We start from the raw sequence: 22,921 nt of genomic DNA on the forward strand, positions 1-22,921 counted from the left end.
TTATTCATTTTCATAAGGGTGTTTTTCCTATCAAGGTCCCAAAAATTTGTCTCACTTCAAGATTTTGTACCCTCTAGAATGGGCTGAAGTTTTCTTGGGCTAAGCAAGCAGTGCACTTGTTGTCAACAGTTCCTTATCCTTCTACCCCACTATCCCTAAGGAAAAACTCTGGAACTCCACATGTAAAGCAAGGACAGACTTTCGTTACAACTAAACCAACAAATAAACCCCAAAACCGAAAAACCAAGACCTGAAAAAAGCTACTGAAAACAGTTTGTTTTATTTCCAGGATCAAATATTACAATAGGACATTTACATATATTTATAAAAAATGCAGCAGTTGTGTATATAGATCAGAGGTTTCCTTGAGTTTGGTCCCTCCCAGCACAGTGAGCTGAAATCTTCCAAATGAATCCTCTCCCTCCTCCCACGTGAAGTTCGACATCACTGAAGAAGAAAGCGACCGTTGTAAAAAGTTGTAACTTCAAACTGGACGTTCCCCAGTTCGAGGAAACAGCCTCATTTAAAAAAAAAAAATCATCTGTGTGGTGTCTGTGACGAGGCACCACGTCTCCGAGCTGAGTTTTACCCAGAGGTTCTTCATATAAATCTGGTCTATAAAATAGCACCTCGTCCCCTGCTCTGCAGACAGTTCCTGGATCCTCCCGTGCCTTAAATCTCAGCATCATTTCACAAGCAGTTACACAATGACTTTTCTCTGTACTGCAGACACTCACAGCAACTAAAGCCAGTGACCAAGTCCTGGATTTCTGCCATCACTCACAAGGTACCCATGGAAAACCCTGGATAATCCCAAGGCAGGCTGAGGCACCGGTGCCGAGTGCTGCGCTCTCCGACTAAGAACACGTGTGTGTATGTACATATGGCTCTATTTATTGGGAGTGGACAGACACCAAGCATCTCATGGACAAGAGGAGACAGGAATAAAAGTCATCGCAGAAAGGGCATCCATTAACCTTCCCAGCTCCAAATCCAAACACGCCCGTGGGCACTTCCAACAACCCAGATGGCCAACACAGGGCTCAAGGTCAGTTTGCTTTGTCTTTGAAACAGGAGCTGTTCGGTTTGTAGAACATAATTTGTTAAAATAAATAAATAGAAAGGGTGAGGGAGAGCAGAGGCTGGATCTGAATCTATTAGAACAGCCAGACAAGGCACGGCCAGTTCTTATGGGACAACGACTTTGCTCTTCCCCCACCAGAAGCACATCTCTGCTACCCCTTCTCCTCTTGGAATACAAGACCACCTGTTTTATCAACTTGATCAAAAAGGGATTAAACCAGAAGAAAGCAGTGGCATTTAATACAAACCAAAAAGGAATAAAAATTAAGTGACAAGTTCCTGAAATGACACAGATCTTTCCACTTGCACCGACATTCCCGCACAGGTCTCTATGTTCATAATCTGTTTTTAGGTGGTTTAGACAAACAACCACAAACACCACGTTTCTGCATCTCTGCAGTGTTTGGTACCTGACAGAACACAGCCCAAGTGATGCTTTGCCCCCAGAAGAAAAGAAAATTGGTTTTAGTTTAGCCCTTGTTGCTCGAGTTCCTGTGAACAAGCTCAGTGCTCTGGGAGGAACAGGAATTTGAGACCCTTCAGCAGGAAGGTGGAGTTATTAAAACCTGAACTAAACCCAGTTTCTGCAAGGGTACAAACCACAGCACTGGCAGAAGGGGAAGCTGCAGAAGCTGGTGCAGGTGAGTGAACAAATTTGGTAATCTTTAGAAAACATGGCTCTGAAGGACGTGGACCTTGTGAAGCACAAGCTGGACAGAGCAGAGGTGTCACCTCCCTGTAACAGAGAGGCAAAAGGTCAGGGAGCTCTGGGAGGAGCTGATGGAAAATTCTTGTTTAAATCTCCTTAGGAACAACAGTACCTTTGAAAGCCTTTTACAGTCCACTGTACCTTACAAGGCTATGTGCACATACTGGACATTCCTTTAATATTGGTGGTTTTAACGGAGCTGATTTATCAGGAAAAGCAACACACTTCGATGTCAGAAATTGTAAAAATCACAGACCTTAATTCAAAGCCTAACGAAAATAACCCAAGTGTGACCAGAAATGTTTGGCACAGCCTTCACCTGCCCTTTTGACATCATGCTGTGAGGCTGAAACTGGTCAATCAGCTTGACTTAAGAGCATGTGGCATCAGGAAGATCCAAAATCCTTCTGTGGGCCTCTGAAGGATCACAAGTGGGAAGTAAATGTGTCAGCAGCACCTGGCAGGGAAAGCCAGTGCTCATTTCACCTTCTGTTTGTGAATCCAGGCTGTGACTGGGACTATTGGATATCAAATCCCAAAATGAAGCCCTGTGGGATGAAGAGCACAGGCAGAGGAAACAGCCCTGATGAGTTCTCTGCCCAGAAAAGCCTCCACTGCCTACATGCACTGCTGCTCCTCCAAACCCAGCCCTTGCAACACCACATGCAAATTCTGACCAAGCAACACCCACCAGAAGCCACAAACCACAGCCATTAAAGGATTTGTTTCCTTTGTCCTTTGTATGTCAACATCTTATTTCACAACCAGACCTAGCGCATTTTTTCCAACCTGCCAAGGGCAGTTTGAGCTGCAGATTTCACACCCAGAAGTGACTGTTGCAAAGGCTCTTTGAATAGTGTCCAACCAGCCCTCACCTTCGCTGCTGTCCCAGCCACAGCTTGGTTCATGTTTTCACCCCCGTTCCTCAGGACAGCAAAACACATCCTCCCAAGGGCTTCAACGGGGATGAAGATCTGAAGGGGTTGTGTCCTGGCTGGTGCTGGTTTTTAACAGCTTTCAGCCCCCACAGCACAGCTGACTGACATGTGTGCCACAGCACTGGGTGTTATTTGGGTTGGGAAGAAGGGAGAGAGGGGAGAGGAATGAAGGGAGAAAAGGAGCCACGTGTAGGGACACACATTCCCTAAACATTCTTTTCTCTGTCTCTTGCTCTCGAAGCAAAGCAAAAGAAAACTGATAGAAAAAACACATTGTGCCACAGAAACCAACAACAACAACGACAACAAGCCAGGATCATGATTTCTCGGAACAGAACAAACTACTAGAAACCAGAAGATGGGAGAAAAATCCCACTTTCAACATAAATCTTCAACTTCATGTTCTTCTTTCCCTGCTAGAGCAACTCCTGGTGTCCTCACAGAGCTCACAGCTCAGTGAGTACGTGAGTACACACCAGGGAGGGGCTGGGGGAGAGAAGCTGCCCATAAACCAGACCTGGGAGTGAGAGGGCAGAGTCAATTCTGCACATCTAACTGCAGGAAAGCTGCTGTGGGACAACATTCCCAGAGGGGATACAAAGCCAGGCCTGTCCAAACTGAGCTAGGCCTCCACCAGCCAACACAGCCAAGCAGCCACAATGCAGAGAGGACCCTGGAACCACCAAGGGTGCATGGGCAGGAGAGCAGGGAAGGTCCCTGTGCTCCCACTGCCCAAGGGACACGAGGGGCTGTCACTCTACACCTGTAGGGTTCTGCCTCCTGTTGGCAGCCTGCCTTCACCTGCCTGGGGCTGACCATGGAGGAGCAGCAAACAGAGAATTATTCCAACTGCACAGCTGCTTCAGGAAGCACTAGTTCTACATGGAAACACAAGTTATGGATCTGAATGTCCCAGAAACTAAAGGATCCTTCAGTCCAGAGGTGCCACTGCTGCTTCACAGGCCAAACACAACCCCCCTCTCCTCTGCTGCCCTGGCACTTCACTGTCCCACGCTGGGAGCTGCTTCCATGACAGGGTGTCTTTACAAACCAAAATGGCATCTGGTGATACTGATCAGGAAACTGTGGTCAGATTTTGCTTTCCTGACACTACATCCTGCAGTAGAATGCAGCCAGTGTTCGTGTAGAAGGGAAATCAATTTATACAACTGCATGATTACATGTCAAACCCAATTATGAGCAGAAGACAGCCGTGAGCTCAAACCCTCCTGGGGAACGCAAGACATTTTCTGTGATTCCTCACATTTAAAGGCTCCTAAGTATCCAGGCTAGTATGAAACTAAAGGCAAAATATCTTGAAAAGTTTGAGCACGGTAGATTTCTGACTACCGAAGTCTTTAACGTGTACAATCATCTGAGAGTGGCAGAAGAAGTCAGCAGTTATGGCAGGTCCCAGCTGCCTTTCTCCTCACTGAGGAAGAGCATGTCAAACTGAGTTTTCAGTTGTAAATACACAAATTCACCAACCACCCTGATGGTTGTGCTGGTTAACTCCTGTCCCACTGTGACACCTGCTGAAACACCAACTGATCAACAGCTCCACGTCTACAGAAGACACTGGAGGAAAAACAGGGCACTGACTTCTGGTGCCAACCTCCAGAGCTGAAAGGAAAGCCTAAACAAAGGAGCAGCTTTCCCATGCAGCCCCCCAGCCTTAGAGGTAAGTGACAGTAGATGAACATGGCAACAGAATAAAAATCATCACAGAGAGTTCAAGCCACCAGGCTGGGAAGCTTTTTCTGAAGCATTAATTCGTGCCAGTCACTCCTGGGAAAACCAACCAAGACGCTGTGCCAAGGAAAAAAAAGCCAACTAACTGTCAAGTCTGTGGCAGGTGTTTTCAGAGTCCAAGATCTCCACAGTATCACCTTCTGTAATCATTTGCAAAATCCTGAGAGCAAGTAAGAAGACACTTTGAGGATGTTGGGAAGAGAACCTGGAAAATTCACCCACTCCCACAAAGGAGTCAGTTCTGCTCCAGCAGTGGACACACAGCTTTCCCTCTGGGCCAAGCAGTCAATCCCAAATAGAGCACAGCTGGCTTTTTTGGGGGGGTTGGTTGGTTTTTTTACTGTGTCCACTGGCAGTTTAAAGCAGGAGGAAAACATGAAGTCAACCTAGAAGCTTTTAAATTAGATGGGGGCAGAGTACTTTACCACAGCTCAACCCCAACTCCTTCCCGAAACCAGAGTGTTGGGTAAGTGAACCCTTGAGAAGGCTGGAAGGTTAATGGACACCTTTCATGTAGGGAATCCAAACAAAGGAAAGACTGTCCTGAAGATTATGCTCTCTCCTTAGAGAGATGACTCAGTGCCTTATCACACACTCTTTTCAAAAATAAATTAAACAGAACAGATTTAAGAATAGCAGCGAGAAGGGTTTGTGTATTATGGCCACTCCAAGCTTCAGCACGCCGGACACACCGATCACCGTTTTACTTTATCCCAGGGAAGCAGAGGGAAGATGTTCTTCCCAACGCTCTCTGCAGCTGAGAAAGAAAATAAAACTCTGAGCACTCTCATTTGGTCAGTAGAGCAGGAGAAGGGAGGAAGAGAGAGGAGAAGGGAGGAAGAGAGAGGAAGAGAGGGAAGGGCCAGTCAGCTGCCTGTCTGATTCCAGCACTGCAATCCTATGACCCTTAACTGCATATTTAACAAGTCGGTGTTCCAGGCAAAGGGAAGAGGGGAGGAAGGCTGGGAGAACTCAGGCCACAGTGCTAATTCCTTTCCTGCACAAAGACAGTCTCTTGAGGACACAGGCCTGCCTCCTGTAACGTGATCTCATAGTCCAGGTGGGAGAGTTTCCTCCGGGGGAAGTTGGTGAGCAGTTCAAAGCGTTCGTTGGGGTATCCTTTGGACTGGACGTGTTTCACGAGGGCCTGGAGAGGAGGAAAGGCAAAGGAGTGTCACAGAATCCAAAAGAGGAACCTAACACACGTAAGATAAACTATACATAATACGACATTAATGCAAGAAATAAAAAATTAAAATTTGCAAATAAAATAAAAATTTGGAAAAGTGGAAAAAATTTGGGAAAAAATTGAAATAAAATCTGAAAAAAAAGCCTTAAATGCGCCCAAATAAAAGCTCCCTCACTTGTTTATCAGATATTAATCCTTATCCTAAACCTAAATGCTACCAAAGAAGCACTTTTTGTGAGGTAGCACTGGCCAAAATAAATGCAGTACTTTTACTCATTATTTTTTTTCTTGCCTTCAAGAAGCAGGAGGGTTTGGGGTTGTTTGACTTGTGTTTTTAAAGCTCTTTTCAACTCACTGACTTGTCTGCCTACAGTGGCAATTGGGACAGGATACAGAGGGCATTGGGATGAAGGGGCATCAGCCTCACAATCCAACAAGCAGAGGCTTCAGGAAGAGTTCATGTCCTTGCTGTGATGAGGGAAATTTCCCAAGTTGATCAGGAAATATGGCAGATAAGAGCAAAAATTAGGAATAGAGAAGTGGAGACAGGCAGAAGAAAAGGGGATACTGCAACAGAGCAAGACACAGGCAGAGTGAAAAGCTGAAGCTTTTTTAAGAGAGGGGGGGAAAAAGACAAATGTCTTGTGTGGAATAAAATAGAAAGTGTGAAAAAATAGGGGGAGTTTCAACACTACTGTTACATAGTTTTGGTGGATAACTTATGCCTGTAAATTCCAGCAGCCTGCAGCACTCTTCTGGAACAGGTTACCCAGAGAGGTTTTGGACTCTTGATCTCTGGAAGTGTTCAAGGCCAGGTTGGACAGGGCTTGGAACAACCTGGTCTAGTGGAAGGTGTTCCTGCCCGTGGATGAGCTTTAAGGTCCCTTCCAACCCAAACCATTCTGTGATTTTATGATGGAAGGGGCTCCTGAAGGACCCAACCTCTGACCTAACCCACTCTTGGAAGCTTGCCTAGAGATCCAGGATGTCACTGGTATGATTTTGGTGGGATTATCATCACAGTGTTCCAATATAACAATGACAGAGGCATTTCTTTCCCAGAGATGCACGGTGAGGAGAGACAACACACACAAGCTGCCCCAGGGGCAATTTCACCTGGATATTAAAAAGGAATTCTTTATCATGAGAGAAATTAAACTTTGGAGTAAACTTCCCAGGGAAATAGTGCCATGTCCCTTGCTGGAATTATTTTGGACTCAGCTTGAGAGGGCTCATCTACAGCCCTGCTTTCAACAGGGGGTTAGAGCAGGTGATCTCCAGGGATTCTGTTCAACCTGGACTTTTCCAAGGTTTGATGAGTGCAGAACAGACAGGGAAGGACCTGCATGGAGGTTTCCTCCAAATTCCTCAAAATCCAAAGCCTTTGGCAGGAGGAGACTGTTCCCCAACCTCCTCCTTTACCAGGATTGGTCTCCAACTGACTTGGCAGATTACAATGCCTGTGTCTGATGGGGAATGCAGGGAAGTGGGCTGACTTCCTTCTCAGGCAACAAGGATGATCAAAATTCCTTTACAAACCACTGGATTTAAATATTCAGTCAAGTTTCCTGCCCATATCCCTCCTTGTCCCCTTTACAAGCCAGTCTTTCCTGCACACCTGAAGCACTTGGCAAACAAAAGGTACTCAGGGGGAGCTGAGCTGCTGAACAGAGTAAAGTCAACTTAATTTGTACATAATGAACAACTGCTTCTGTAAAAAGGGGGGAAATGGGATTATGGTAATACTGGAAGCATAAGCATCTCCTGGAAACAAGAGCATGTAAAGAAGCCACACTTGATTGATAACAACACAATGATTAAAAATAAAACACTTTTAAAACCAGCCAGTACTGGTGGGTATCATCAGTTAAAACTCCTGAAGTGCAACTGTCTCCTTAAACAATTTCTTTTTCTAGTTCTGGCCAATTTTAAAATGGAAAAAATCATCATGGAAATGATGCTCACAAAGAAACACCTGAGACTCAAATCTTGATCTGACTGAAATGGCTTTAGAAGATCATATGAGGTGAGCACACAAGCTGCCTGCTCAGCTCTGCAATCAAAAGATATCTTTACCCACAAACCTTGACTCAGCTCAATTCCTCTGCTGACTGTAGAGCAGAAAGGAAATCACATGCTGAGATAAATTTCCTTTAACTTCCACAGTCCATAAAAGGAGTCAAACCAGAAGGCAGGATTATCAGGGGATATCTCAGTATCACACCTATGTACTGCCTAAATAAATCCCTTAAGTCTTCAAAAGTGCTACATGTTTAATAACACACACAAATTTACTTAGCAGGCTGCTTTCAAAAAGCAGTTAAGCTTTTTTTTCCCCCCATTTATTTTCAAGCAGGAGAGTTAAGAGCATGAGCTTAGGACACTGTACATTCCTAAAGTGCTGCAGACTAGGTGATAGCCTCATTTTCTGTATGAGATAGGACACTTCTCTCCCAAATCTGCACAAAATCCTTCTGAAGAGGTGTCCTTTTGCCTTCCCTAAGACTATTAGGTTGATTACACAAAAATGAGCTTAACTGGCCACCATGCCCTGAGAGCTCATGGCTAACAGGAACACAGTGACCTCTCAGCACACTGCTTCCAGGTAAGCACCCACAAAATCTGGATGGAAATGTCATCCACATTGACTTCTCCAAGGGAAGCGAGGTCAAAGCACAGCTGAAACTGTGAATTCACTGTGGAACTGAAATTAATATTGTAATGAATTTGTTTGGGGAGAACTTCCTCCAAAGTCTGCCGTGTCATCCATGCCCAGAAGGGAGGGTGGAAGTATGATGGGAGTGATGGAGAATGAGAATGAAGAGTTTTGCTTTTGCTTTTAGCAACCAAACTTTTCCATTTAGAAACAAATGAGTGAGCTGAGGGCATTTTATGGTAATTAATCATTAATGCAGAAGCCACTTAGAGCCACCACAGAATGGAAATGAGCAGTTTGGGGATTAAGGAAGACACTGGAGTGTACTGGGAACCCAAGCAGCAATGGCAACACACAGAGTGAGCAGGGTCTGCTGATCAGAGAGGAGTGCCATGGAACACAACAGAAGGACAGTGCAAGCACTCCCTGGACAGACCTCTTCCACTAGATCTGATTTCAGCAGTGCCAGAGGTACAGTAATTCTGCAGGTTCAGCCCTCCTGTACTCAAACAAGGATTCCCATTAACTCCACTCACCAGAAGTTTAGCTTGTTCGGGCAGTGAAACTTGTTCCCTCTTTCCATCTGGATACCTCAGCATCAGCTGTGCCTTTGGTCCTACACAAAGGAAGTTACTGCAAGTTAACAACAGGACTTGAGTTGAGTTCTTGTGTAGATTTTAGGTGCGACAGCACAGCAGGGTTAGGGACTGCAGACAAACACAGGGTTCCAGTCTATGAAGATGTATTTCTGCCACAGGTACTTAAAATACACCCTTCAAACTCAGGACTCTTCCAAAACAGTGGTGACTGGAACCAGTCAGTGTGCCCAGAGCACGCTGCACCTGCACTACACCGGTGTGTGCTTTACTCCTGGGCAAGGTCTCAAAGTAAGAAACCTGAGCTCAGGGACTTGGTCACAGCACCAACCCTGCCAGAGCCCAAGGAGTGTTTGGACAACACTCTCAGGGACAGGGTGAGATTGTCGGGGTGTCCTGTGCAGGGCTTGGAGTTGGACTTGGTGATCCTTATGGGTCCCTCCCAGCTCAGGAGGTTCTGTGACACTATGACTAACAGGACTCTGCAGGCTGAGCCAAAGTGGTGCTGCTGCCACGGGGAATCACTGTCTGGTGGCAAGAAGTCAGTAAATCAGAAGAGATTCAGTTTTTTAAAACCAGGGATGAAACCATGCCTGGCAGAGTATAAACAGTTTCAGAGAAAAAAAAAAAAAACCACAGCAAAAGCCAGGTCATGATAAAAAGCATTAACTTACCATTCACATCCAGGCCCCGAAACGTACTCTCAGGCTTGTCCGGTGACTCCTCCGGCGTCCCCGCATCGATGCAGGGCACAACTCTGTGGTTGGATGTCGTCCCAGGCTCAGTCCTTGCAGGGGCCTCAGGCTGAGGCCTCCGGCTCTCCTCTTTTTTATACCCCAAGTCCTTGTGTGGAGACTTCCTCAGCTTGGCAGGAATCTCCGATTCCTCCTCCTCCTCAGAGCCGCAAACTGAAATAAACTCCTCGCTTCCAGAAAAAAGCTCTGACTCCGACTCCTCATCCGACCGACTCTCCTGCTTGGCCTGCGAGGAATCAAAATGTGTCTCCTGCAGGGAGGCTCTGATGGCAGCTTCCAGCTGGCTGTCCTCACTGGCATCGATGAGACTCTCCTGTGGAATGCAGGCACGACACAAATACATCAGGACCGCTTTTAAATATGCACTGAAAATCAAAAGGGCATCAGTCTTCCAAAGGGAAGCTACTAAACCTGTCAGGAAGAAACAGCAGGGAAAGCTAGTCATGCTATTAATGGTTTCTCCTTGGAGTTCTGCATGGAGTAATCCATTTTCCTCTCACACATGCTGTTAAATCCAAACCAAATGCTGAAAGCACACACTGCACAACAAAACGGCGATCCTGGGAGAAGGCATTCCCTGTGTTTTTGCATGCCCTTGCACTAACTCTGTGAGTCTGTCTGGGAAATCAGTGGAGCTGGATAAAGACAGGCCAGAGTGCTCTTTCAGGTGCCTCCAGTCCTGCCAAAGGGCCTCATACTCACTGAGCGAGAGCATTTCTGGGGAGGGCTGGTGGAATGCCCGTCCAGCTGGCCATGCTCACTCAGGAACCCAGTCACTTGGTCCAGGAAAGAAGTCACATCCAGCTGGTGCCACTCCACGAGCTTCTGGCCTGGGGAACAAAAGGCATCATGAAACATCATTTCAGCAAAAAATTGCAGTTCAGTGGTCAAACACACCAACTCACTGCTGCAAGAGTCCGTATTTGTGGAACTGCAGCTTCCCACAGGCTACCACCTGATAATTATGGAGCTTCCTCCTTCCACTCCCTTGAAAAGGGACAGGCACAAATACAGACTCAGTTTATTTCCTTCTTTTCTTTATATCTACGGGAACATGAGCACAGAATGGTGAATTTGTCTTCAAAATGAATAAACACCAAACCACTTGGTTTATGAAGAAGTACTTCTACATTCTTGCTAAATTGATTCCAACCCTTGGCAAACAGCATTTGTTCCCAGAAGCAAAGTGCTAAGAAGAGTACCCTAACTTCAGTTGCAACATTAAAAAAATATATATATTTTTGGCTGGTTTAAATCAAACACGAAGAAATCTCAGCTTTGATCACAGACATTATTACTTCAGTCCTTAGAAGTAGGAGACCAGACAAGCACTATATGACCTGACAGCTGCATTATATGATGATAAAAGAAGGTGCTGGGATACAAAAGCAAAAGTAACACTTTTGAAAGAACTGGAGGGAGAGGCAGAAGTTTGACTGTTCAGGTAAAAACTGCAAACAAACAAACAAAAAACCCCCCAAACAACAAACCTGAAGCCAAAACAGTATTTCAGAATTAAGATGCATTTTAAAAAGTCACCACCGAGCCTCGCAAAAATAGTGTGGAAGGAGCAGGAAGCCGATTCATGTAATGCTTACAAATATTGTGGTTTATTCATCGTATGATTTCAAGAAGCTTTTAAAAGGAGAGTTAAAAAAAAGAATTAAATTCGGAGTTTTGCCACCAGGTGGAACTATTTTCACCTCCTAAGCAAAGTACTTGCTAAGCTTCAAATACACGAGATTCCTGCAAGTTTGGGGTGTTTTATTCCCTTAGTTCCTCCAGAACTGTGTCACTGCTTCAGCGACAACAAGGTCTCGCAGAGATTCTTCAGCCAAATGTAACACCAACTGCAGTGGAAGGTATTCCAGCCTACAGCTGCCAGTCCTCCCCATGGGATAATAACTCCAGGTAACCGACTGTGACGTGCCTTACCTGTCCTGGGATCCAGGATAGAGACATAAGGGAAGTCTGCTAATTTATAGAACTGGATGTACCGCTGTCCTTCCTCGCTGTCATGGTACACCTGCAAAACACCACGTTGGGCAAATCAGTGGCTGGAGAGGGAACACAAACAAACTGTGCCTTGAAAACGCACCAAGTTTTTCTCTCGTTTTACAGTATACACTACAAAAGGTACAAACAGTTCTCAGTAACTGTGACAAGCTGAAAATGTGCCTCCACCTCTCCATGTACTAGAAGCTACGTGGCAACACCTCGATTGCACAAGTGAAAGGCAGTTTATGCATTCAAATGCATATCCCTGAATTACATCTACGTCCATAAACTACACACACTCCGTGACACACATCTTCTCTGCAAGTTCAAGAGAATTCCATTATGCCATTGCATTCAGATAAATCCTTTTTATTTTATTTTTTTTTTACTGTTCCATCTACCAAGGCCCCAAGTCACTCGCACATCCAGCCCCATTCCATTCCTCACCTGCCAAAAAATGAAGTGGTCCCGGATGATGTTCTTCACGGCCTCGTTGCTCCAGACATCGCGGTTGAGACACTGGCAGGCAAAGTCTTGCACGTTCTGAATGTTTATCATGAGCCACTTGTTCTGCATCTGACCACACTCCTTGGCCTGGAAGCAGAGAGGAAAGCTTTGTGAGATCAGACTGAAGAGCCAGACACCACCAACGATCAGAGATGGCTTCTAAAACTGCCAGACCTTCCACCAAAACCCTTCCCAGTGAGGAAGATGGACAGGGCTAGTGAAAAGGCATCCACAAGACAGAAGGCAGGGCTGAAGGATCTGCTTTAAATGAGCCTGGCTGACTTACAGAATCACATCGATGAACAGAGCTGCTGGATTTTCAACAAGCCAAGCACAGGGTGGGAAAAGCAACTCAGAGGGGGGACACACATGGCGATGCTGAATAAGGTATTTATTCAGGAAAAAGTGTAGTCAGACACACTGGTCTGACAACAAAGACCTGCTCAGTCTAAAGATAAACCCGTGGATCATCTAATTAAATAGGCTGCATAATTGACAGAGGACTTTCATTAATTCAACAGGACCACTTCGCTGTTTTCTTTTTCCTCTCCCAGTTTTGAGTTACTCTGTGACTGTCCAACTGCCCAATTAGGCATCCTTTTTTGATGCTCCTTATCCAGACTGCAAGTGGGGAGGAAGACAAGAAGGCGCAGGAAGAAATCTTACTGGTTTGAGTCACAAAGCTGGCACTGTCTGATTGCCTGGTTAATGGTAGGAGTTTGATCAAGAATGTAATTCTGATCGCTGAACTGTCATACCTGTTGAAAAAAAGAGGGCTAGATCAACAGCAGGAATGCTCTTACCACCTGGAAAGACTGGAACTGGCATAGGAACTCCCTTTGCTTTCAAAAATATATATTTTTAAGCTATGTTCACCATCCTGCTGGTAATGTGCTGTCAAGGAATTCAAAAGAAAAAAAAAATCAGAGGAATCAGGATGTTATGCAAGATTTTGCTGTTTTGGGCACTACTGTGTTCCCCAAACCAAAGTTTTTACTTTTGAAATGAATTTTAGCCAGTGTAGCTTGGAACAGTCAGCCTGTCCACTGCGTGACAGACAGACATGTGAACCCCACACACTCAGCTTCACCAAGGCAAGAACCTCAGCCAACAAAATCCATCTGCATGGCCAAGTGCCCTGCAGAGACAGCTTCTGTTTCACTCAAAGGAAAAAAAAATGAACGTAGAAGCATGGAACAGTCCTGTTCTCAAAAGGGGCCTCCCACTGACTACTTACCACTAATATCACACTGCCAGAATCCACCAGGTCACCAGGTGAGAAAAATGGGGCAGGTGACATTTAAGTAACTGGTAAGGGTCTTAAATACAGTCATCATGCTTTTATTTAAGACTTGTTTTGAGCTAACTGTGGGTTTTGAGAATTTAATATAGGAAATCAGTTTAAGACAAGGCCTAGAGGTAGTGCCCAAATATATAGGGAACAAAAATCCTTATGTTACTTGAGTCAATTGGATTGCCTTAGTCCTGTGTCCTAATCTAATCTGTATTGGATTAAAAGAACAAACTCAAAAATATATAATTAGAAAGCTGGAAAGTGCATCTCGCTCTTCTGCACTTTGTATACTTTTCAATATTAATGAAAACCTCTTGCTCTACCTCTCCTCTGTCCAGCTAAAAGTCCTTTGAAGGATGGAAGCAGGAAATTCCACACAGAACATTTGCAAAGATGAGTTGTCACCTGTAGAGCAGGTAGAGCATTTGAAACTACTTTGAACTTTCTTCCAAAAACAGGCTTCAGATTTACCATTTAAAAGGACAAAGTTAAACTGCTGCTATCTCACACCCACAGCTCTGCTCTTACACTGCTCCTGGGATTCTTCAGAGGGGGTGGAAGGAGAAGAGTGTGGGGGGAAGAAATGCTGAGGGTTTGGAGATTATATAGGTGGGTCATCTGGTAAGTGACAAAAGAGCAAGGGAAGGCTCAAGAGCTGCCTTGTGTATCCCAAAAGCTGCCTGATGGATTTAGATCCACGGTTTCCATCCCCAACTGCCCTCCATTCTCCTCCCCCTTCGATGGACAAAGGCCAGGACCAGGCACTCAGAGAGCCCACAGACAGGGCACTACAGAACAGCCACTCTGAGAGCAGAGCCAGTGGAACTCAGATGCAAAAACCAAACCAAACCACTCCAACCTGTCCTAAGTCTGCCTTTACCCTTTCCCAGCCACATTTTTCATCACTACAACTTAGAGCAGCAAACTGGTCAGACCATCTGTGAAACAAGTCTTGTTTTACACCCAGTGCTGGATCTCACTGCACAACCTCTGGCTCTTGCACTAGTAAAAATAACAAGTTTTCTTCTCATTTGACTTCTCTGAACATATATGGTTTAAAAATGTTGGGGTGGCTCAGCTTTGTGGAAATGCAATCCTCCTTCGAGTCAGCAGGGAGAAGAAGGAAGTGGAGCCAAGCATCTTGTGACCCTCTGGACATCTGTGTGATTCAGGGTGGAAGATAACAGGTGACAGAGAGTCAGAGCAGGAGATCATCCAACAAGAAATCTCCTGCTTGTGCCACACTTACACCTCCTGCCTGGGGCAGGGCACAGATCCTTTCTCCAAGCAGCCACTCCTGTGCCACAGCTGTACCTGCAGGCCATGCTGACCCAAACCAGGACAGAAGCACCTTATGCACCACTAGAACACAGTGACCAGATCAGCTTCCAAATCATTGCTGTTTGTTAAGTAGTAACAATTAAAAAAAAAAAATAAATCAGTCTCAGCTGTAAAGCAGGGAGCAGATAGAAAAGGCTTAACTTGTAAAATGGGCAAAAAAATCACACAGACAGACTCGAAGCTCTGCACTGTGACATCCAGTCACTTCAGTGAATCCCTAATGAGTGTTAAACACAGAACTGCACACACCAGAACCACCCCCTCCCTCAACAAGAAAGGTAAACTAAGGCAATTCAGTGTGTACCCCCCAAATTAAATCATCTCTCACGTCACATGCACGAAGGGAGAACACCTGCAGCTCTTGAAAGCAGTCTGAGATGAGAACTAAACCACTGTTCTCTACCAAGCATTTTTGGGGTGCAATTTGTTTATTGTGCTCAGGTGATTTATTCCCACCAGATTCCACACTAAGGAGAGAACTCTGTTTAGTTTAGTTAATCACACACTTTACAAGTACTGTGATCATAAGTTGTTCTGCATGTGAAGCACAAGGCATCTTCACATACAGCAAGTTAAAAAAAACCCCAATGTCATTCAACACTTGAATTTTTTTCTTCAGTGGAAGTTAATCTCACCTACTCCTAAAGCTTGTATTACTGAAAAAATGAAAATGAAATGGCAACTTTTTGGACCTTACTGACAACAAAAACCCGAAGAGGAGCAACAGACCACGAGCAACAAAGATACATGAAAGCATTAATAAGACCAGATGCCACCACTCTTGCCAAGTTTGAATGAAGTTCTAAATCCTAAATGATTCCATGATAAATGCACATGGCTCGAGCCTGGCTGAGCATTCCTGCACAGCCCTCCACAGGCTGGAACACACCACACACCAACCATGGTAAGGAAACCCCACTTAGATTAAAACTGAACTACAAGAGCATCAAAATGACAGTATTTAGTTTTTTGGCACTCCGGAACGTGATGAGCATCTCTGATTTATCCTTTGGTTTACATATGTTTCTCTCAGCGTACAGAGAAGGGAGAAGCCAAGAGCAGCTTGCTAGAGATGAATTTTGAGAGACTCTGGTCACTGAGGCCCCACACTGCCCCAGGCTGAAGCAGCAGAGCAGTCTGCAGTCCAAAAAGGTAAAATGCAAGCGGTCGACACACTGAGAAGACGAAGAGTTTTATTGCAATGAAGCTGAGGAGCATCAGAGTGAAATGAAGGGTATGCCATGGGACAAGGAGCTGTACAAGAACACACACCAGAAAGTGCACATGTCTTTAGAGAGGAGCTCCTGCACAGAACAAGGTGAGTATATACAACCCCCTTCCCCACTCCCAGCCCACCCTTCCTTTTTCTTTAAGTTTCAAGAGTGAATCAGAATGCAGAGACTTTAGGACAAACCAATCCATCAATCAGTTGTTTCACTCTCTGAAACTACTTTTGACTGTGACAGATGCCACAATTAACATTGCTAAAGTCTTGATGTGTCTTCAGCAAGACCTGAGGAAGGACCAGCCCACATCTCAAATTCCACAGAGGGCTCACAAGGAGCTCATAGGGCACTCCCTGACTGTCCTGGAGCAGCACTGGTTGTTTCCATGTGAATTCCCATTACTGCTGCCTTTAACCACGTGTTTGGTGGCTTCAGCAGCAGCTCTGAACCCCAGGCCCAGGAGGTATCACCAGTTGGAAGACCTGACACACCTTCATTTGAGGTAAAGCCTAAACCACAGATCACAGGGACATCTGAGCACCAAGTGCTTCAGGCTGCTCCTCTGCTTCCAAACTCCTTCCCAAGGCAGACACTGCTGTTCTCTGCCAGTATTCTTTCACACCTGGAATTTTGTTAGAAGATTAAATAGATGGAAGGTACCTCAGAACAGGGGAATTAGTGACAAGGCAACTGATCCCTGGTGATTTGGGAAGCACAAAAAGAGATGAGGGTAACAGGATGAGAGCTGGAAATTCAATAAAGGCACATAATGTTTCATCAGTTCTCCAGCAGTGCTCTAGTATTTGTGCACAGCAGCAGAGGCACATATGAAAACAAGGTAAATAATATTTTTGTTCAGCTCCTGCAGTCCGTTCTCCAACATCTGTACTGCACCATTTGATCATTACTTTGCATTCTCATTAAATAATATTATAATAATAATCATTACCATCATCAATCTCAGCTATTCAAAGATGACCAGGAGGAAGTTCAGTAGTAACTGCAACTTCTGAAGGATATCTGGAAATTATGGGCTCAAAAAATGAAAATATATACCAATCTGCATATTCTCTAATCATTAGTTAAGTTGCTGATCCATATCATAACAACTTAGGGTGAGATCCACACATGCCTACACAGACAAGAAAGGTGACACCTGTATCTCTGGGATACTTTTCCCATCACTACCAGATGCAAAAGACACCCATTTTATACATGAGCAGGGCCTCTACTGAAGATAAAGCTGTGGTTTCATGGCAAAGCCACACTCAAATACTTTTAGTAGCTCAGGTATCAAAAACCACTCAGCTGTGTTAACTCCACCTGAGCTTCTCAGCAGGGCTGTGCTGCAAACTACCCTGCCCCTGGTGAACTCCTTCCTCACCTATCCAAAGCAGTCCTCCTCCAGCTTTTTCTGTATCGTGCCCTACGGAGATACTCCAAGGGATTCAATTTTTCCATTCTGATGGAAGTTCTGATCCCTTGCTCACCAAAGTCCCTCACCAAGTGTGATTTGCCACACTGATACTGAAACATAAGCAGTGGGCTCTACATGGTCATCATCAACTCCTGATGGGCTTGATGGCCCTTCCAAGGTGATACCACCCTTGGTGAAGTTCTTCACTGTCACCCACGTTCCCATACGCAGTTCACCAAATATTTATCGCTGCGCAGTCTTTTGCAACCTCCTGACCCTCCAGCCACGGATCCCCCCATGCCAGCAGCCTGACACAGAGGAGCTGCACCCCCCCCTTTCAGCCCTCACCGTTTCAAAGCTGCCCTTGTGCATCAGGTCAATGGGAGGCCTGAAGAGATCTGCCAGCGTCGTGAGCTTCTTGTCCACGGCCCCTCCGTTCCGGAGCTCCTGCTCCTGCCGAACTGCACCGCCCCAAGAGGAAAGGAGGCTGGGTTAGACAAAAGACACTCACAGGGTGGATTTATGGTTGGCTGAATGCTCAAACACAAAACTTCAGCACTTAGGCGCAGGGTTAGACCCCACCAAACAAGATCAGCTGGTACGTAAGGGCAGAATCCCACTTGTCTCGGCTTTCTCTCACTTTAACTCTTAAAAAACATCTGAATAAACCTGAGTATCAGCAGAGGGGGGTCATATACCAGTATTTGAAAACAAATAAGTCAAAAGAAGCCATGACTTGTCCCCAGTGATGCTTTAAAAGGGGAAACTGAGCTAGATTGTAGCAATGTAATATTTCTACTGTAGTGTTTCCATTACTTGACTGTGGGGCAATCCCACAGAAAAGAAAATCCAAAAAGATTAAGTTTATATGGGGAAATCTCTTTGGATGTTTATATTTAATATCAAATCTTCCCACAATCAGCTCAAGGTACCACTGTCTCGGGTGAACAGGTTTTCAGCCTTGTTTATCCCCAAGTACCACACTTTGAATGTGTCTTTTAACTGCATCAGTTCCACCCAAAATAACACAGAACATATTTCCTACACAGACCTGATCATGTACAATAAAGATACACATGTACACAGCAGATACACAATGTATTTTGTGGAACCAAGTCATCTGAAATGGGCAATAACTATCCCAGGACCAAAAATCTTCCAGTGTGGAAGGAGATGTCAATGGGCCAAAGTGTACAAACCATGTCTGAGCAGACACACAGGGAATAAAGCATCCCTGTGGAACAGGCCTAGGAGACAGGAAATAAACTGGACTTTCATGACCTGGGCTGCTTTTCCAGAGACAGACAGACAGGGATGTTCATCTATAAAGTTTTACCAAAAAGCATGACAATGTTTCACCATAAACCCTCACAATGAATTACATATTGTGTATCTTTAATGTCTTAGAGTAGAATCCCAGAATGGTTTGGGTTGGAAGGGACCTTAAAGCTCATCCAGTTCCAAACCTTGCCAGGGGTAGGGACACTTCCACTAGACCAGACTGGAGGATGGTGAGAATAAAAATTGTGATTCTGTAAATGGTGCATTTTCATTTACACAACTGCCAGTGATTTTTGTAGTTAATGAGTTCATTATTACTGCAAAACTCTCACCAAACCTATCAGGGGAAACAAAGTAATTATCAACACTTATTTTCAGTTTGGCAGCCCACACCTGTGTGGGAACATGGTCCCACTTGTGTGGGAGCCCAGGAACAACAGGAAACAGCCCCAGGCTGCACCAGGGGAGGCTGAGATTGGATATTTGGGAAACTTTCTTCACAGAAAGGGCTGTCCAGCCCTGGCACAGCTGCCCAGGGCAGGGGTGCAGTCCCCATCCCTGGAGGGATTTAAAAGCCATGTGGATGTGGCACTTGGGGACATGGGTTAGTAGGTGGCCTTGGCAGTGCTGGGAGAATGTTTGGACTCGATGGTCTTGGAGGGCTTTTCCAACCTTAACGATTCTACAGTTACACCTCTGGAAGACTCCAGCAACATCAGCAACAAGAACTGCACAACAGCCATAACTCAGCTGTGAAATATCTGGTGTTGTGCTGTCACAATGATATTCTGTGAAACTTAATGGATTAAACAACAGCCAGTGCTTTGGCATTTGGAAATCCTGTGTATGAACAGACAGGGGCAAACAGCAATTCAAGTCATGAGAACCTCGTGTGTGGCCAAGGAAGAAGCCTCAGGGCTACTCAAATGTAATTCAAGTGTCAGAATGACCACTGCCTAGCCAAGAAATATTCTACTTGGGTGCTAGAGATTCTTCCCCCTTTTCTACTCCCTCTAGAACACAAAAAGAGGTTTTTTCAGAGTTAGCAAGAAAGTATTTGCCATATGAAAGCAGACAGAATATACCATAATAATAATGATCCTCTAAATCTAATAATATTATTCAAAAAAACTTCTACACCATAGGCAATTTAAAAACCATTCAACAACTGAAAGCTGTCCTAGCCTACAAGGGAAACAATTTTTCAATCTTATTTGAATTAAAAGTAATAAAACAGAACGTCAGGCTTACTGATCTATAGACACTTACTGGTTTCTGTCTGAAAATCCCGAAAGCCGTCGAATATGGAGCGCGCGGGTCTGCGTCTTTTAGGGGCTTAAAAAAAATAAACAAAATTCAAGAGTTATGTCAGAAGTGTCTTATCAAAACAAACACATATCAGTACTTTCCATCACACGTGTGAGAAAACAGAACAGAGATCCACAGCAGGGATGACGTGGAAGAAGCGGAAGGGACAGAGGAGGATGGAAGCAGGTGGTTTGTAAATCCCCTTTTCCAACGCGTCCTGCCTCCAGCAAACCCTGCCTCAGACACAACACATGTATCAACAATCCACAGATGTTTAAAGTCGTCCCCTTCTGATGGGCTCACCAAGGCCCATCAGCACGTAGTGGCAGCGCTGTCACAGCATCGCCATGTCACAAATCCAGTCAAGATTTTACCAAAGGCCTCCAAGTGGACGAAAATCTTTAAAAGATTAAACCCCATGAGAGAATATTTTCTTTGTAAGAAAAAAACACATTTGTTTTTTTCCACAATGCAGTTCTATTCTTTTCTAAACTCTCATTCTGACCCTGTCCCAACTTCTTGGCTGGACTGGCAACAGCCACATTTTTCCATTAGATCCAGTGTCACTGTTTGCAAGAAAACCTTCAGAACTGATTATCTGCAGCTGGACAGAGACAGCAGCCCAGGCAGATGTCAGAAATAACACCCCCAAGTCCCACTGAAGTCCTAAGGTCCAGCACAACCACTGCACTCAGAATGAAAACAGAACCGCTCGCTGGGACTTGTTGCAGCTCTTTATGTGCTTTACTATCAACTGAAAGCAGAACAATTTTAATACTTTTATACTTAATGCAATTTTAAAACTTTCAAAGCCCAACTGCTATGAGACATAATAAATAACAAACAAATTAGAGTAAGACAAATACAATCTATACCCAGTGGAAGCATGTTGATACAGACTATCACAGAAAAAGCCTGAATAAGGAACATGCTTGTGAATAACATCTCAACTCCAGTAAGTAACATCTTCACCCCGAGTGCTTAGGGACAAGCACAGCCCACCAAAGCCAACCTCAGAGCAACTTCAACTCAGCTGAGAACAGGAACTGAAGGACCACTTCAGCAAAAGCAGCACATCCCTGCAGGCTCAGCCCCAGCCTGGCAGCACAGGTGAACAGGTTCTCAGCAGCCCAGGTAGCTGCTTCCCTGGTCATCCCTTGCACTGCAAGATGGGATCCGTGTATCTGGCAGAGCACAAATACACAGGATCACCTCTTCAACTGGAAGAACACCTGAGCTCACACCACCACCTCTCAATATGATGCTGCTAAAAACAGTAAGCAGCATCTCCCCTGTTTTGAGGTTAGAGCTGAGAAGACAAATGAAGCACCTCTCCAGGTTCAGCTACTTTTTCAGGCTGCTTCATGTTTGAAACATAAGTGGCACTGGTGCATCAGAAGGGCCAGGAGGGCATCACTGACCCAGGACCCCTCAGCTGGTGGTCAGTGACTGTGACTGAGATCAGTGTGTGACAGGTGGGTAGAACCTGACCAACCATTAGGGTCAGCAGATCTTAACCCTGCACCACTGAGATTCCTGAACTCACAGGAGTCTACACATCTTTGTCAAAAACTCTGTCAGGCCACAGGAACAAGTACAGAGCTTGTCTGTCTTCAGAGAGGCCTCAGCAGGTCACCTTCCTCTGGAACCACCTCCCAGCTTGTGCATCCTGGCTAAAGACCTCTCTGATGCTGAAACAAAGGTTTAAGAGAAATCCAGTTCCCGGGTAAACCTGAAGCTTGGTCTCCTTCTCCTTTCTAACACAAGAACTAAACAAAGAAAAAAGAGCATTTCCTGTGGGTGTGAGACCACTTTAGTGACGAGCACTTGCATGGCCTTCCTTGATAAAAAGGGCGAGGTTCTCAATCCACTTGACATGGCAAAAGTCAGCCCAGAAATGGCCTGGTCAACACAGGAAGGACAGAAACAAGAAAAGTAGCTGCATGGTGCAGCTTAAAGAGCAAATTAAATTCCTAAATGAGAAATGGAGAAAGCTATGGGTAATAATCATACAGGTCACCCCTTCCTTTTGGTCTTTCATCTCCCTAGGAAGCATGCGTTTGTCCTCTTCATTTTCACTTCATTTTAACAAAGATTGAGCCAAGGCTCAATGTCTCATCCCAGCACCCTGAACACTTCCACAGCAGTGTCCCATGGTTCTGAACCCCCAGAATGCAGATGTGTGCTTAATTAAGTTAATTGGCTGTTGCCTCACCAGGTCTCATGAAACAGGAGTTAGCAAAATTAGTACCTTTGGGAACGCAGCATCTCTCACGTGTGAGGTTTTCGATACCACTCGTGTTACTTCTTCATATTTAGCAAGTTCTGGTTTTCTTTTGTCACTTAGCTCATCTCAATGTAAAGAAAACAGAAACAAAAATAACAACACAAGCCTACCTCCAAACAAGGGCTCAGGTTCTACTAAAATTTCCTGCTTTTGAGGAATTGGAGCTCGTACTTCATCCCTATCAAAGGAGAAGAAAAAAAAAAAAGATCAGAGAGATGGTAATATTTCAAAGGAATGTATAAACCACACTTCACTGTGCTCCAAAAGCTCCTGCAACTTGAACCAGCTAAGGATGCTGCTGTACCACTGCACAGAGTGAAGAGATTTGGGGTTAAAAGGGACCTCGAGAGAGCATCTATTCCCCCTCATGGCACTGCTGCAGGACTTGGTACCCACTGCATCAGGTTCTGGCACAGATTACCTCTGATAGAAGATTACACAAACCCCTGAGTGACTCGATCCCAGGCTTTGTCAATCTACTATTTAAATGCTTTTTCTTCTTTAATAACTTTGTTAGAACTTGGAAAAGTTTCTTAAAACTTAGCAAAAGCTGTTAATTACCCCATTTGTTATCCTCCTCCTCT

At 44.9% G+C, this 22,921-nt stretch overlaps 1 protein-coding gene across 1 annotated transcript in view; it reads right to left on the reverse strand.

Annotated features, from left to right (window-relative positions):
- Positions 1 to 259: 259 nt before the first annotated feature.
- Positions 260 to 22,921, reverse strand: part of UBXN7 (UBX domain protein 7) — a 28,199-nt gene continuing 5,537 nt past the window's right edge. The window contains exons 3-11 of the mRNA XM_027724812.2: positions 22,448 to 22,515; positions 20,012 to 20,077; positions 17,810 to 17,922; positions 12,124 to 12,270; positions 11,614 to 11,704; positions 10,381 to 10,508; positions 9,598 to 9,991; positions 8,864 to 8,943; positions 260 to 5,629 (exon numbers count right to left, since the gene is read on the reverse strand). Coding sequence (XP_027580613.1) covers positions 5,468 to 5,629; positions 8,864 to 8,943; positions 9,598 to 9,991; positions 10,381 to 10,508; positions 11,614 to 11,704; positions 12,124 to 12,270; positions 17,810 to 17,922; positions 20,012 to 20,077; positions 22,448 to 22,515 — 1,249 coding nt within the window. The 3' untranslated portion in view covers positions 260 to 5,467. The remainder of the gene's footprint in view (positions 5,630 to 8,863; positions 8,944 to 9,597; positions 9,992 to 10,380; positions 10,509 to 11,613; positions 11,705 to 12,123; positions 12,271 to 17,809; positions 17,923 to 20,011; positions 20,078 to 22,447; positions 22,516 to 22,921) is intronic.

This window comes from Pipra filicauda, unplaced genomic scaffold, assembly GCF_003945595.2.
Source record: "Pipra filicauda isolate LSUMZ 115617 unplaced genomic scaffold, ASM394559v2 scaffold90_size2875636_pilon, whole genome shotgun sequence".
NCBI lineage: Eukaryota > Metazoa > Chordata > Aves > Passeriformes > Pipridae > Pipra > Pipra filicauda.